The sequence below is a fragment of the Apaloderma vittatum genome, unplaced genomic scaffold (genome assembly GCF_000703405.1).
Source record: "Apaloderma vittatum isolate BGI_N311 unplaced genomic scaffold, ASM70340v1 scaffold2520, whole genome shotgun sequence".
Taxonomy (NCBI): domain Eukaryota; kingdom Metazoa; phylum Chordata; class Aves; order Trogoniformes; family Trogonidae; genus Apaloderma; species Apaloderma vittatum.
Genome location: NW_009692696.1, coordinates 23310 through 35380, shown reverse-complemented (window position 1 = coordinate 35380; position 12071 = coordinate 23310). Strand labels below are relative to the sequence as shown.

Below are 12071 nucleotides of genomic sequence, written 5' to 3'. Positions count from 1 at the left end.
TGGTTCTGTCCCTAATTACCTGTGAGAAGAGACCAGTACCAACCTCTCTACAATGTCCTTTCAAGTAATTGTAGAGCATGATGAGATCCCCCCTCAGTCTCCTCTTCATCAAACTGAACAGCCCCAGCTCCCTCAATCGCTCCTCCTAAGGTCTGTTCTCCAGGCCCTTCACTAGCTTTGTTGCCCTCTTCTGCACTCGCTCCAACACCTCGATATCTCTCCTTCTCACATTCCTCGCTCATATTCACAAGTTCAAAAAAAATCCATTAAAACGACCATTTGGGGAAGCAACTGAGCAAGAATTCTCATTGATTTATTAGAGGTCTCTACTTCTATCAAGCTAAAAGAATACTTGTTTCCCATTTTCTGTTTTTAACTATGCTGTCTTACGAGTCCACAGTTGAGATCTGCTGAGACAAAATCCCCAAAGTCTAACAGGTGCCTCTAGCCATGAATGACAATTTTGTTCGGTATACACACGCATACGTATAAATACACATAATTCTAAATAAGTAATCAAACAAGTAACACTTGCAACATACACGCTTCTGTGTATTTGTTACACCACTTAAAACACATCAACAGGGTATGAATTACTGTTAAAACATGTTACCTGTTGAAATAGCTGCCAAAGAAACGCACTGTTTGCCCCTTCAGAAAACTCTTCCTTCTTACAATTACTACTAGACAAATAACACCTATTGCAACCACATTAAGGCTGAATTCTAAGATGTCAACTCTAAGGCTTCAACTAAGCAGCTTTTGTCATGTAATGAGGTATATTCTGAGGAATGCAATGAGGAAAAAAAAAAATAACCAAGTGACCGAGAAACCTTGAGAAGGCTTCTACGTTCCTTCCAGAGAAGCATCATCCCACGTGCTCTCTGTGCCTCAGCACACCTGCAGATTCTGAAGCCAACTTCTGCAGTTTAAAGAAGTCTTATTTCAGCAGGCTTATGCCATTTCCTTTCCACAGAGCATTAATCTTATACTTACGTAAAAAGTGTTTTTCCAGTAAGGCTATTTCCAGGTGACCTTTGATCTCATTCAGTCTGTCAGATTCCGTTCTGTTAAAATCCTGCACTCCTGAAGCCATGATGATGGTCCCTGGACCAGCCTATAAGAAAGCCAGAACACACCGACAGCTCAGAGCCACATTTCTATTTTTTTGTCATTTAAATACATCAGCTTCTTGGGCAGTAACAAAACAGTCTTGTGAGAAACATGCAAGTATTGACAAACTCTGCACGCCTCCTATTCAGCATTAAATTACCAAAGCAAATGAGGGAAAGCTAATCAAACACACAGGATCTCTCCCATGCGAGTTTAGGGCACGCACTTCTGCAGACCTCAGTGAGTTACCGAAAACCAATTCTGCTGCATCATCATTCACCCTTTCTTGTGCTGATTTAAAAGTCATATTTATACTATACCTCTCACCATTAAATGAGTGGTCAATGCAGCATACTTTATTGTATATTTTAATATCCATTTACAGAATGTGTAATTCTGAAGACCAGTCTCTCTGCAAGGAGGGGGTTCCCTGCTCCCAGCAGAGCCCAGTTACTGCTGAAGGATGTCACTGGGGCCTAGCAGCTCATCCTGACAGGCCAGGGAGTCAGGAGATCGTGTGTCTCAGCAGATTTACCAGTACCCCTCGAACGACCTCAGCGCTGGAAATACTGCAGCCCGCAGGAAGCCGAGAGCGGTCTGATTAGTTAGGAGGAGCGGCGACAACCACCACCTCCACAAAGCGAGAACAGAAAAAGCCCAAGCCCACACAGCAGAAGGCAGGCGATGCTGTCCTCCTAACGTGGGCATTTTCAGACAGCAGGGAAAAGGGGTGGTGAGGACATCTCCTGGGTAATGGCTGTTCAGGCACTGTGTGCAGTCCCCGCCAGGTACACAAAGTCTGACAGTGAGAATTACAGCAGCTTTCCCAGCAGCTTATACTCAGAATCAAACTGCTTGATTACAGAAGCCTACATCTAAGAAATGATCTCAAGACAAAAGGGGATTTATTTACATATCCGATTCATTCCCCTCCCTTGTGTGAGCCCTGAAATTATACACGTACTAGATTGCTTTCAACAATCAGCTTGCATACATTTAACCACGACAGTTTAAATTACACATATATATATATACACATACAACTCAACTAATCTATAAGAGAGTTAATTGAAACACATTTTCTACGTTTAGGAAAGATGCGCAAAAAGCTCACTGACAGCAAAGTACTTTCACTGTTGGGAATGATTTGCACTTTTAAAATAAAACAGTGTGGGGATACCTATTAAACATCTGTTTTCTTGCTTGAGCTGAACGGATGCTGAGTTTAAGCCTCGGAATTTGTCTATACAGGCAAATTAGCACTCTGTAGACATCTACTGCACGGCGTTTGCCTGGCACCAACTCCTCACCTGGGCCTGCTCAACACACTGCCAAGCAGAGATGCTATTTCCAGTCCCAAAAGCAACACACACCCACACGGCCCTCTGCCAACGCTGCTGGCCCCGACGAGGAGCAGAAGCTGTCAGCTTAGCAGCAGCCCCGTGCTTTTTCTCATTTTGGAGCCAGCACGAACCACGCCAGAGCAGAGACGGACAGAGCCCAGGGCAGCCCTCACATAGCGTCCTCCTCCCCGTGCTCCACATTTCCCGCTTGGTCCTGCCTTCAGCCAGAGAGGCGCAGTCAGACACGCCACGTGCAACTGCTCCAGCCACTGCTGAATCATAGAATTATAGAATGTTCGGGGTTGGAAGGGACCTCGAAAGATCATCTAGTCCAGCCTCCCTGCCAGAGCAGGATCCCCTAGGGCAGCCACACAGGAACGTGTCCAGGCGGGTTTTGAAAGTCTCCAGAGAAGGAGACTCCACAACCTCCCTGGGCAGCCTGTGCCAGTGCTCTGTCACCCTCATAGTAAGAGTTTTTCCTCACGTTGAGTTGGAACTTCCTACGTTCTAACTTAAATCCATTATTCCTTGTTCTATTACTAGGCACCACTGAGAAGAGATTGTCTCCCTCCCCTTGACACCCAAGAGTGGCAGCTGCCCGTTTGCAGAGGGTGGCAATTCACCTCGGTGTCCATTTCTTATCTACAGAGCTGGGTCGTATTTCTTCACATGGCAAGATTTAGTGTTAGCACTTGGAGAGCCCCAGGCAGGATGGTGTGGCTGAAGTGGAACAGCAGCACCCTAACAACACGTTCTACAGGCAGGCACCAGGAAAGCGTTAGCAAAATACAGATCGCTGCCCAGGCGTTAGAGCATTGTATATCCATGTCTGGTACAAGGGGACAATCTCTGGGAGCAGACTCCCAGCACAGTGGATATCATATGGAGCTGTTTAAAGGAACAGTGCCACTGCTTGAAAAGAAATACACAGAAAAATAAATAAAATCACGCACAGGTCAAAGAGCAAGATGCTGTGCTTACCGGGAACATGCCCAGGCTCTGCGCATCAGCCCAGTGCTGAGACAGAACCTGACTCCTGCCCAACCAGTTCCCAGTCCCCAACCCCAAACGCTGCGGCAGGGATGGGAGCACAGAGATAGAGGTGAGGGAAGAGAGGAGGAAGAAAGGGATCAGCAGATATCTAAGCATGTTTTAAGTTTTCATCCTTACTGAAGATATTCAACATATTTCACCCAGAGATGAGCTACATTTCAGAAATGCTTCCAGAGAACCTGCTTTGCTTTTGCTTCTTCAGAGATGTTAAGTCATTATTTAAAGCCCAGGATACCTGGACTGTGCCTCTCAGGAAGAAGGGAAAAGCAAGAGGTGTGTGGCACTGGGGACAGTGATATGAGTTAACAGGACTCTTAACTGAAAGTTTCCAAATGTGTCTATCCTACGCAGCACGGGATCCAAGAAGTCTGACATTAGTCGATGGGTTAAAAATCAGGAGGTGCACAGCACTAAACTAACCGCAAACAGTTACAATGACTTAAGTCAGAGAAAAAAGAAAAAAAATAATCCACTAAGTTAAAACATCAGGCTGCTTACTAAGAATACTAGGAGCAATTATCATGCAATTATCACGTAAAAATAAAATGGTTTACCCAGAGTAGTAAGATAAATAGTGATACAAGTTTGGTGGAAGATAAAGTACCCAATTTCCAAAATTAGCGATGCCATACTGTGTTAATAAACACAATTTAGAAGTGTTCAGAAAACTGAGCATGTCCAGGACAGTGATATGAGAGACATTTAAGCAGATGACTGTTTTGTTCAAGAAGCTTTTCCCCCACACCTCATTCTGTCAAGAGGTGAGAATGGGCTAAAAAGATAAAAAATAAGGTCTATACACTTGCTGGAGGTCAACTGCTTGCCTCTGAATTCAAAAAGTACTTCTGTCTGAAGTTAGCATAACTGACTCAACTCACAACAACAAAAAATCTTGCATTAATTCCAGTGTTAATTGGGTAAAGGTTTCTCCTTTCTGTTGCCTTTGTAGGCTAGTGCTGGGACTCGGGCTGGATGAACTACATGGTACTGTACAGATGCCCTTCCCTGCCTCTGACTCACAGTAAAAGCCTCGAAGACTTCCACAGATTGTTGCTTTCCCTTCTGCCTCTCTGGCAGCATTTGACACAGGAGCCCTCTTACAATGTTGGCAATCACTATTACTTAGTGAAGATCCTGCACAAGGCTTGGCGGTGCCCAGGAAGCCAGCAAAATGCCAGAGTTGAGCATGGAGTCAGAGACAGAGGGGTTAAGGGAAGATTTCTTACGACACGTTGCCTCTAACCCACTCTCAGAGTTCAGAGCTGCTGCTCAAAGCCACATCCAGCTTCAGATCTCAAAACCCACATCTCCCCTCAAATATGTTTTTCAAGCCATCTGCAGTTCAGGCTTTTTGTAACAGTACCTCTAAACCTGAGAGTCCTCTGCTTTCCCACCCCAGACACCCTTCATCCTGTGAGCCTGGGGACTTGGTCCTGTGTGCTGAGCACCAACGCCGCTGTCGCTGAACAGCCACAGAAAAGGTCTAAGTCACTTCTTAACTGAGCAGTTTTGGATGTGTCCCCTCCATCTGCAGCACAGCACGTCTTCACCAGCACAAAGACAGGTAACTGGCCCTCTCTCTCCTTTTATTCTACCTTCACAACATAACACGTGGATGACTTTTCTTTAGGAATATCTGACAAAACACTAGTCTCATTTCTGAGTTTGCAATCAACTTAGAAAGGAGCAGTTCTCAAACACACAGGATGAGGAGCAGCAAGGACACGGCATGCCAAGCCCAGGGGCACAGCCACCCACCCAAGTCACTCCTTGGGGCCCAGCGGTGGCTGGGACACAACACAGGGAAGAGGTAGTTTAAAACACAAAAATTTAACTTCCATTCATTTGAGCAGTAAGGAAAAAAGAATAATAATCTTCGGTAACAAACTACAGAGCTTGTCTAGATTGTAGCCTCACATATTTCTCAACTGACACTTCATGTGAATTTTCTTACTTCAAATTAGGAAAGGTTTCCTCGTGGTTGCTGCATTTACCTTCTGTAAGGAAAGGCAAAACCCATCAACACCGCTCAAGAACGAAAACATGTGCATGAATAGTTAATCCTTAGTAGCTATTCTTGGAAGCACACTGGCAATCTCCTAGAACATTGCTAAATCTTACATAAGTTTTTTAAAAAAATATAGTGCCATCCAGGTTTAGAGACTATCTTAATTTTAACTTTTGCATCATGCTTCATCCCTGTCAAGCATCGCGCTTTATACCTTCCAGTCACTGTAACTGAGGTAACTGATACTGAAGCATTTAACGTTTTAATAGACATGTTTCAGGAAAAGCCAAACTGTACTGGAACAGCAATTAAATTAAGGTTTTCTGTACCACAATAACTCAGATTTAATCCTAGCACACTGGCAGGGAACTTCCATAAGCAGATTAGAGTGCTTTCAGTACAATATGCCAGGTACGAGTGCGCTTCGACTTGTAATTCTCACTGCCAGGTTAGTGCAAAACCTCCCTGGGTTTAAACCCAGCTTTACTCTTTCCCCTCTCTGCCAAAGGGGACACGACTTTCCTCCTCACCAAGTTTATTCTTATATCTGTACATAGTACTGAACATTTTCTCCCTTTTTATAAAAACGGGACATTTGTCACATTAGGAGTACATAAATTCAGCTATAGCACAAAACAACGAGACATAAGTGAAAATGGGGCAAATCAAGTCAGAACTGGCAAATACAAGTACAAGCAATGACTTTCAGTGCTCAGTCCCCTTCCCTGACCATGTGCTTCCAAGTACATCAAGTTGCCGCAGAAATGTTTTAAAGCTTTTTTAGGTGCCGAATTGTGATCTAGCAGGAAGGAACCCATGCTGCATCTACAGAATAGGAAACCATGACAGCACTGAATAAAGAGGATTTTAATTACCAAGCAAGCAACATAACCTGAATTTCCAATTCCACAAGACAAAGGTTTATATGTTCATTATTAAGAAGTAGGAATGGACCAGGTTACTCCCTTTATCTATTTCACAGCTGTGGTGTTTGCAAAACAATGCAGAAATAACAGCACTGCACACAGTGCTGAATGTCCTTGCTTTAAAACAGCCCAGCCAATCACCCAAGATAAAGAGGGAAGGGAGGAAGGTGTATTGGAAGCCACTCAGCAACTGAAAGATCCAAAGAGATAATTTGTTAACCAACAAGAGACCTAAGAAAGGACCTGCTATCCAAGACATGCTTGGTAGCCAGGGCACTTAAATATGAGGCAGAAAAGCACCCACAAATGTAAACAGCCAGCCTTTAAATTGAGACCAAGACAGTTCAAATTAAGAAAAGTCTCAGAAACCACTGAGGAGAAGTCAAAGAAAATTGTTAATCTTTTCAACCCCAGGGCCTGCCTACCTGGAGCTAGCTGTGTGCTCTACCCAAACACAACTTAGGGTATTTGTTACTGATCTAAATAGGTAAAGCTCAGTTTAAAGGTAAACAATGTAAGACGACCTCATGTGGCCATCCTTTCTCTCCTTCCATGGGGGTGTAAATTTTGCACTTGCTACTTCAGTGAAGCGCTGGGACTAAGTCCCACCACTGTGTCTGTGGCCTGGGACTGACCGTTCTCTTGCTGGAGGTGTGCAACAAAGGATGCTCTTCTTTGCAGATCGTCAAGGCTCTGCAATCACAGGCTTTTAGGATGAGGCTTTTTACTCTAAAACTTCCATTTGTGGCAAGTTTTTGCAGACACTTGTCAAGTTGAAACACATAAAGAAGAGGGACCTAACGTGCACATTTCCAAGTGCGCTACATACCCCTGAGGCACAGTACAGAAGGGTCTTTCATTCATATGACTGTGCTGTACTGTTCTAATAGACAGAGATCTTTCTTTAATGTCTCTGTAATGATTAATATATCAGACTGGGGAAAAAAAAGAAAAAAGAAAAGAAGGAGAGTGGGGCAAAGATTAAGCTTTTGTCAAGGGAATGGCTGACAGTGGAGTCAAGAGACATTTACATATTGAAGATGCAGATAAAGGGACGTGGACTCAAATTCTGCATGTCTATGCTGAATTCCAAGCCACCTATCTTGCCTTTTCAAGCCACTGAGTTCTATACTCACATTTTAATAGCAACAGTGAAGCAACAGATGTGGAAGCACACACAGTACAGCTCACATCTATCTATGCACATCTAGACAGCCTAACTTCAGTTTACCCACGAGACTTGCATTGACTTTTGTATGTTTTCAGCAGTTCCCCAAAGGTATTAAACAGGAAGAAATCAATAAGACTTGGTATTCTCATGATCAGTGTAAAAGTATAATACTTAGTTTCTTAAAGAGCCTATAAAAGAAAATCACCCTGTATAAGCAATTTGAGACCTTTAGTCACTGAATTAAAAACAATTCAGGCACAACTCAACCACACCATCTCAATAAGAAACATAATTCAGAATTTCCCTGTTCACATGATCTCAGTCACTATTTTAATTTTGACTTATATATATATAAGCACTACTTTCTTTACTCCTGGCACTGCTGCAGCACAAGAGATTATTTCTTCTCCCTTCATTTTATTTATGGTCAGCAGCACTTCGAGGGCAGATGCCTGTGAGGACCGAGTGCTAAACCCCCAAAACTTCCCTCCTCAAGCGTATCCCTTATACATCAGACTTCTTCCCTCATACAAGTTTGCTTATTTTGCTCACATCTGTAACACAGCTGCTGCTCTTAGGCTGTTCCAGCATCACACTGGAACATACTGGAACTATACTCAACTGTATCCTGATGATTTAGCTCACAACAGCTTACTTAACAGTACATAATCAACCAGAACACAAAGCGTTTCTCTTCAGATTATCTTCTCAGCACACAGAGCTCAAAGATTTGAGAAAACAGAGACCATCACTGCAGATGTGTAGCCATAAGGCTCTATAATTAGTAAAAACTCTAGGTTTACCTCACTATTCCCTCAGCCGTATCATCCTGGAGCTACTATTCTCCTAAAGAAATATAGGAAATAGTTCTTTCTGTAGCTTCTAGTTCTGTCATGCAGGTCCTTCTGATTAGATACAAAGAGTATACCTTGCTCTTCACACATAAACAGAGTGCCTTAAAAGTTTAATGAAAACATGCTAGTATCAACCTACAAAAAGCTCAGGAAATACCATGCTGAAAGGGCAGCAGCATAGATTTGTCCCAGTATACACAATACATATGTCATAATAAATGACAGATGCCTTCAGTAGAATAAGAGCAAAGGAAAGGTATTCAACAGACTTCTTTGAGAAGCTTGAGGCTTTGCATACAACAGACTTTTTTCTGAACAAAAGATGATCTGTCATTACCACTTGTTTGTTGCATGATCATAGGGAAAAAAATTCTGGCAGAAGAGCTCCACATAAGCAGGATTGTATGTGATACCACACAAGTCCACAGGATACAAGCTGCCAACCCCAAATGAAATGTTTAAGCACATAAAAGTTTGAAATCTTTTAGTTTAACACTTCCAGAGAACAAGTCCCATGCTCCTACAAATGAGCTTTCAGACAACAGCTTGGTCATGTTTGGGGGATAAAAACTAGGGTGGCACAAACTCTGACTTCCAAGTCACATTCTACAATACAGTTAAGTCAACAAATCTCGATTTAGATTTGTAGTACTTCAAGCTCAATGATCCACAGCCATTTTTTAGAAGTTAAACCCAGATTTATTATTTTTTAACCAATAATTAATCTTTTCTGAAACAGTACCTTTTAAAAAGCTAGGTGTGTTTGGGTTCTTCTGCTTATAAGCATTAAAAAGTTTTATCACCTGAGGAGTCTTGCTCACCTTCCTCATAGGTTTATACGAGCTCTATAGCACAGAAGCATCACTGGATACAACACCGCAGTGAAGAACAAAGTGGTGTGACCTTCTAACTCTAACAAAGCCACCAGAAGGTGTGGATAAAAAGCTGGACATGAGCCACCAATGCGCGCTCACAGCCCAGAAGGCCAATCGCATTCTGGACTGCATCAAAAGCAGTGCAGCCAGCAGGTCCAGAGAGGGGATTCTGCCCCTCTGCTCTGCTCTGCTGAGACCTCACCTGGAGTGCTGCTTTCAGCTCTGGGGCCCTCAACACAAGAAGGACGTGGACTTGCTAGAATGGTCCAGATGAGGCCACAAAAACGATCAAAAGGCTGGAGCACCTCTCCTAAGAGGACAGGCTGAGAGAGTTGGGGCTGCTCAGCCTGGAGAAGAGAAGGCTCCAGGGAGACCTTACAGCAGCCTCCCAGTACCTGAAGGGGCTGCAGAAAACCTGGGGAGGGACTGTTTACAAGTGCATGTGGTGACAGAATGATGGGCAATAGTTTTAAACTAGAGCAGGGTAGATTTAGATTAGATGTTAGGAAGAAGTTCTTTACTATGAGGGTGGTGACACACTGGAACAGGTTGCCCAGAGAGGTGGTGGAGGCTCTACCCTTGGAGGCACTCAAGGTCAGGCTTGATGGGGCTCTGAGCAACCTGATCCAGTTAAAGATGTCCCTGCTCACTGCAGGGGGGTTGCACTAGATGACCTTTAAAGGTCCCTTCCAGCCTAACACGTTCTATGACTCTGTGAAGTCTTATCCCCACAGCCCTGGTCACTGCCATTTGAGCAGATCTGAGCTCCTCAGACTTCAGTCTTTCCTTCAGATGTGTTCATTAGCAATTCAACAAAGCACATAAAAGACAGCATTCAGAAGCACATCCAAGGTTAACAAACCTGTCAAGCCACAACATCTAAAATCAACAGTAGGGGCAGGGAACTATAATATTAAGAATTTAATTGACCTTTCCTCAAAATAGAAATCTACTGCAAGAGGCTTACTTCCTAGTCCACATTCTGCAGGTGTTAAATCCAAAATATAGAGACAAAGAATTATTCATTTCTGTTATTTTTCCCTGACAATGATGTAACATAATATAATAATAGTTAAATCGTACTTACAGGGTCTCTCAGCTCTTCATTGTCTCGAGTTGACGTTCGAGGTATTTTCACTGGGATTTCATCTCCACATTCAGTGTCTGAAGCATTTGGAGACTCTGCTAAATCAAGGAACTCATCTCTCTTGTGACCTCTGAACCTTATTTTGTCCAACTTCTTTAGCATGTTCAGCACTGCACTTTTCTGCTTTACCTTAACATGACGGTTGGAGTCTCTGCAAGAAACAAGACATCAAAGAGTACTTTAGAAAGCTTGCAATAAACCTAAATACACACATTCTGACCACTAACTACTTCAAACCATCTTTTAAGGGCCTTCCTGCCACTGGAGAAAAAACATGATGCAGCTTAGCTTTTTAACAGGCACTTTTTTTTCCACAGTGTAACAGATGCATGGTTTGTTTTTCAGTAGTTGATGACTTATCATCTTCCCACACTGTTATGGCCTCTTTCTCACGGCTATTTTTAAAGCAGATCAGAATGGGCACAAGCTGCATTCCAAAGAAAGATTGGGAAGTCAGTTCCTAACAGGTTACTTGAAACAAAAAAAGTTTAGGTGGTAAGTCTACGCTCTTCAACTTGCTGATGCTTCTAATCAAAGGCACAAAAATCCACTGCACAACCAATCTTTGTATTCCCAGAAAAATTGCAGCAAAGGGGTAAATATCTCCCTACTGCTTCAGCCTAAGAAAACAAAGTACCAAAAGTTTATTGAAGAACACCAGAGATCCTACCAAAAACTAGATCGTCGAAACAGACCATAAACCACACTCCAATTCACTGCCAAAATCCTTAAAATTGCCACTATTCACAACCTTGTACACCCTTTGCTAGATTTCTGTTACTCACTTTGAGATGCAGAGAATAATCATTTTATTAGTTACGCTTTCACGTTTGTTTTTTTTAAACTTAGCACGATCAAAACTTTCCTGTAAGAGAAACAGCACAGGCAGTATTTCTGCAGAACATGCAGGTGCCTTGGCATCAGGTGGAATGAGAAATGTCCAGGACATTTCACTTCCAGAGACAGTATTTCACAGGAGCCAAACTTAAATCCTAAATCGCAAATTGTACTGGGAGAAACATTTTCTTTTTAAAAGACAATAGAAGCAAGCTTAACTAATCTACATAAACTCATTGTAATGGTAACTATCTAACACTGCTGTACAATTTCTGATTTTTATTTTTTTTTTTAAGAAAAAGTTAGTTCCTTCATCCTGCCACTCCAGCAAGCTATTGCTCTGGTAGTTTATAACAAATCAGCCACAATTTTCTGTCCTACAAACTCTGTTTCTCAGCTCAGAGCGTTCCATTTGCAGGGTGCCACAATGGTCTCCCAAGCAGACTTCCACAGTAATAAAAATTTATTTTGAAGCACTTGTTCCCATTACTATCCTTTTTTTCCCTCCTCTTTATTAAAAAAACATGCTTAGCTTAATGGCACATCATTCCAGGCACTGGTGTGAGACAAAAAAGCAAAGGCAGGTCTAGACATGAGTCACTTCAGGCGTATAAATAAAGGAGCAAGAAAGAAGGGCCTTTTGCTACTGGTTCCCACAGCCTTTGCACTTGAGGTAATTCCCACCTCCTAGCACAAACCTTTTTTTCAACAGAGCTTTTCACCTTTCCCTGCAGATTCTCTGCT

At 42.7% G+C, this 12071-nt stretch overlaps 1 protein-coding gene across 1 annotated transcript in view; it reads right to left on the bottom strand.

The window, feature by feature from the left end:
- The window catches only part of GRAMD4 (GRAM domain containing 4), a 53490-nt gene extending 42854 nt beyond the window's left edge, over nt 1–10636 (bottom strand). Inside the window, exons 1-2 of the mRNA XM_009879294.1 lie at nt 10431–10636; nt 997–1117 (exon numbers count right to left, since the gene is read on the bottom strand). Coding sequence (XP_009877596.1) covers nt 997–1117; nt 10431–10592 — 283 coding nt within the window. The 5' untranslated portion in view covers nt 10593–10636. The remainder of the gene's footprint in view (nt 1–996; nt 1118–10430) is intronic.
- Nucleotides 10637–12071: the final 1435 nt, after the last annotated feature.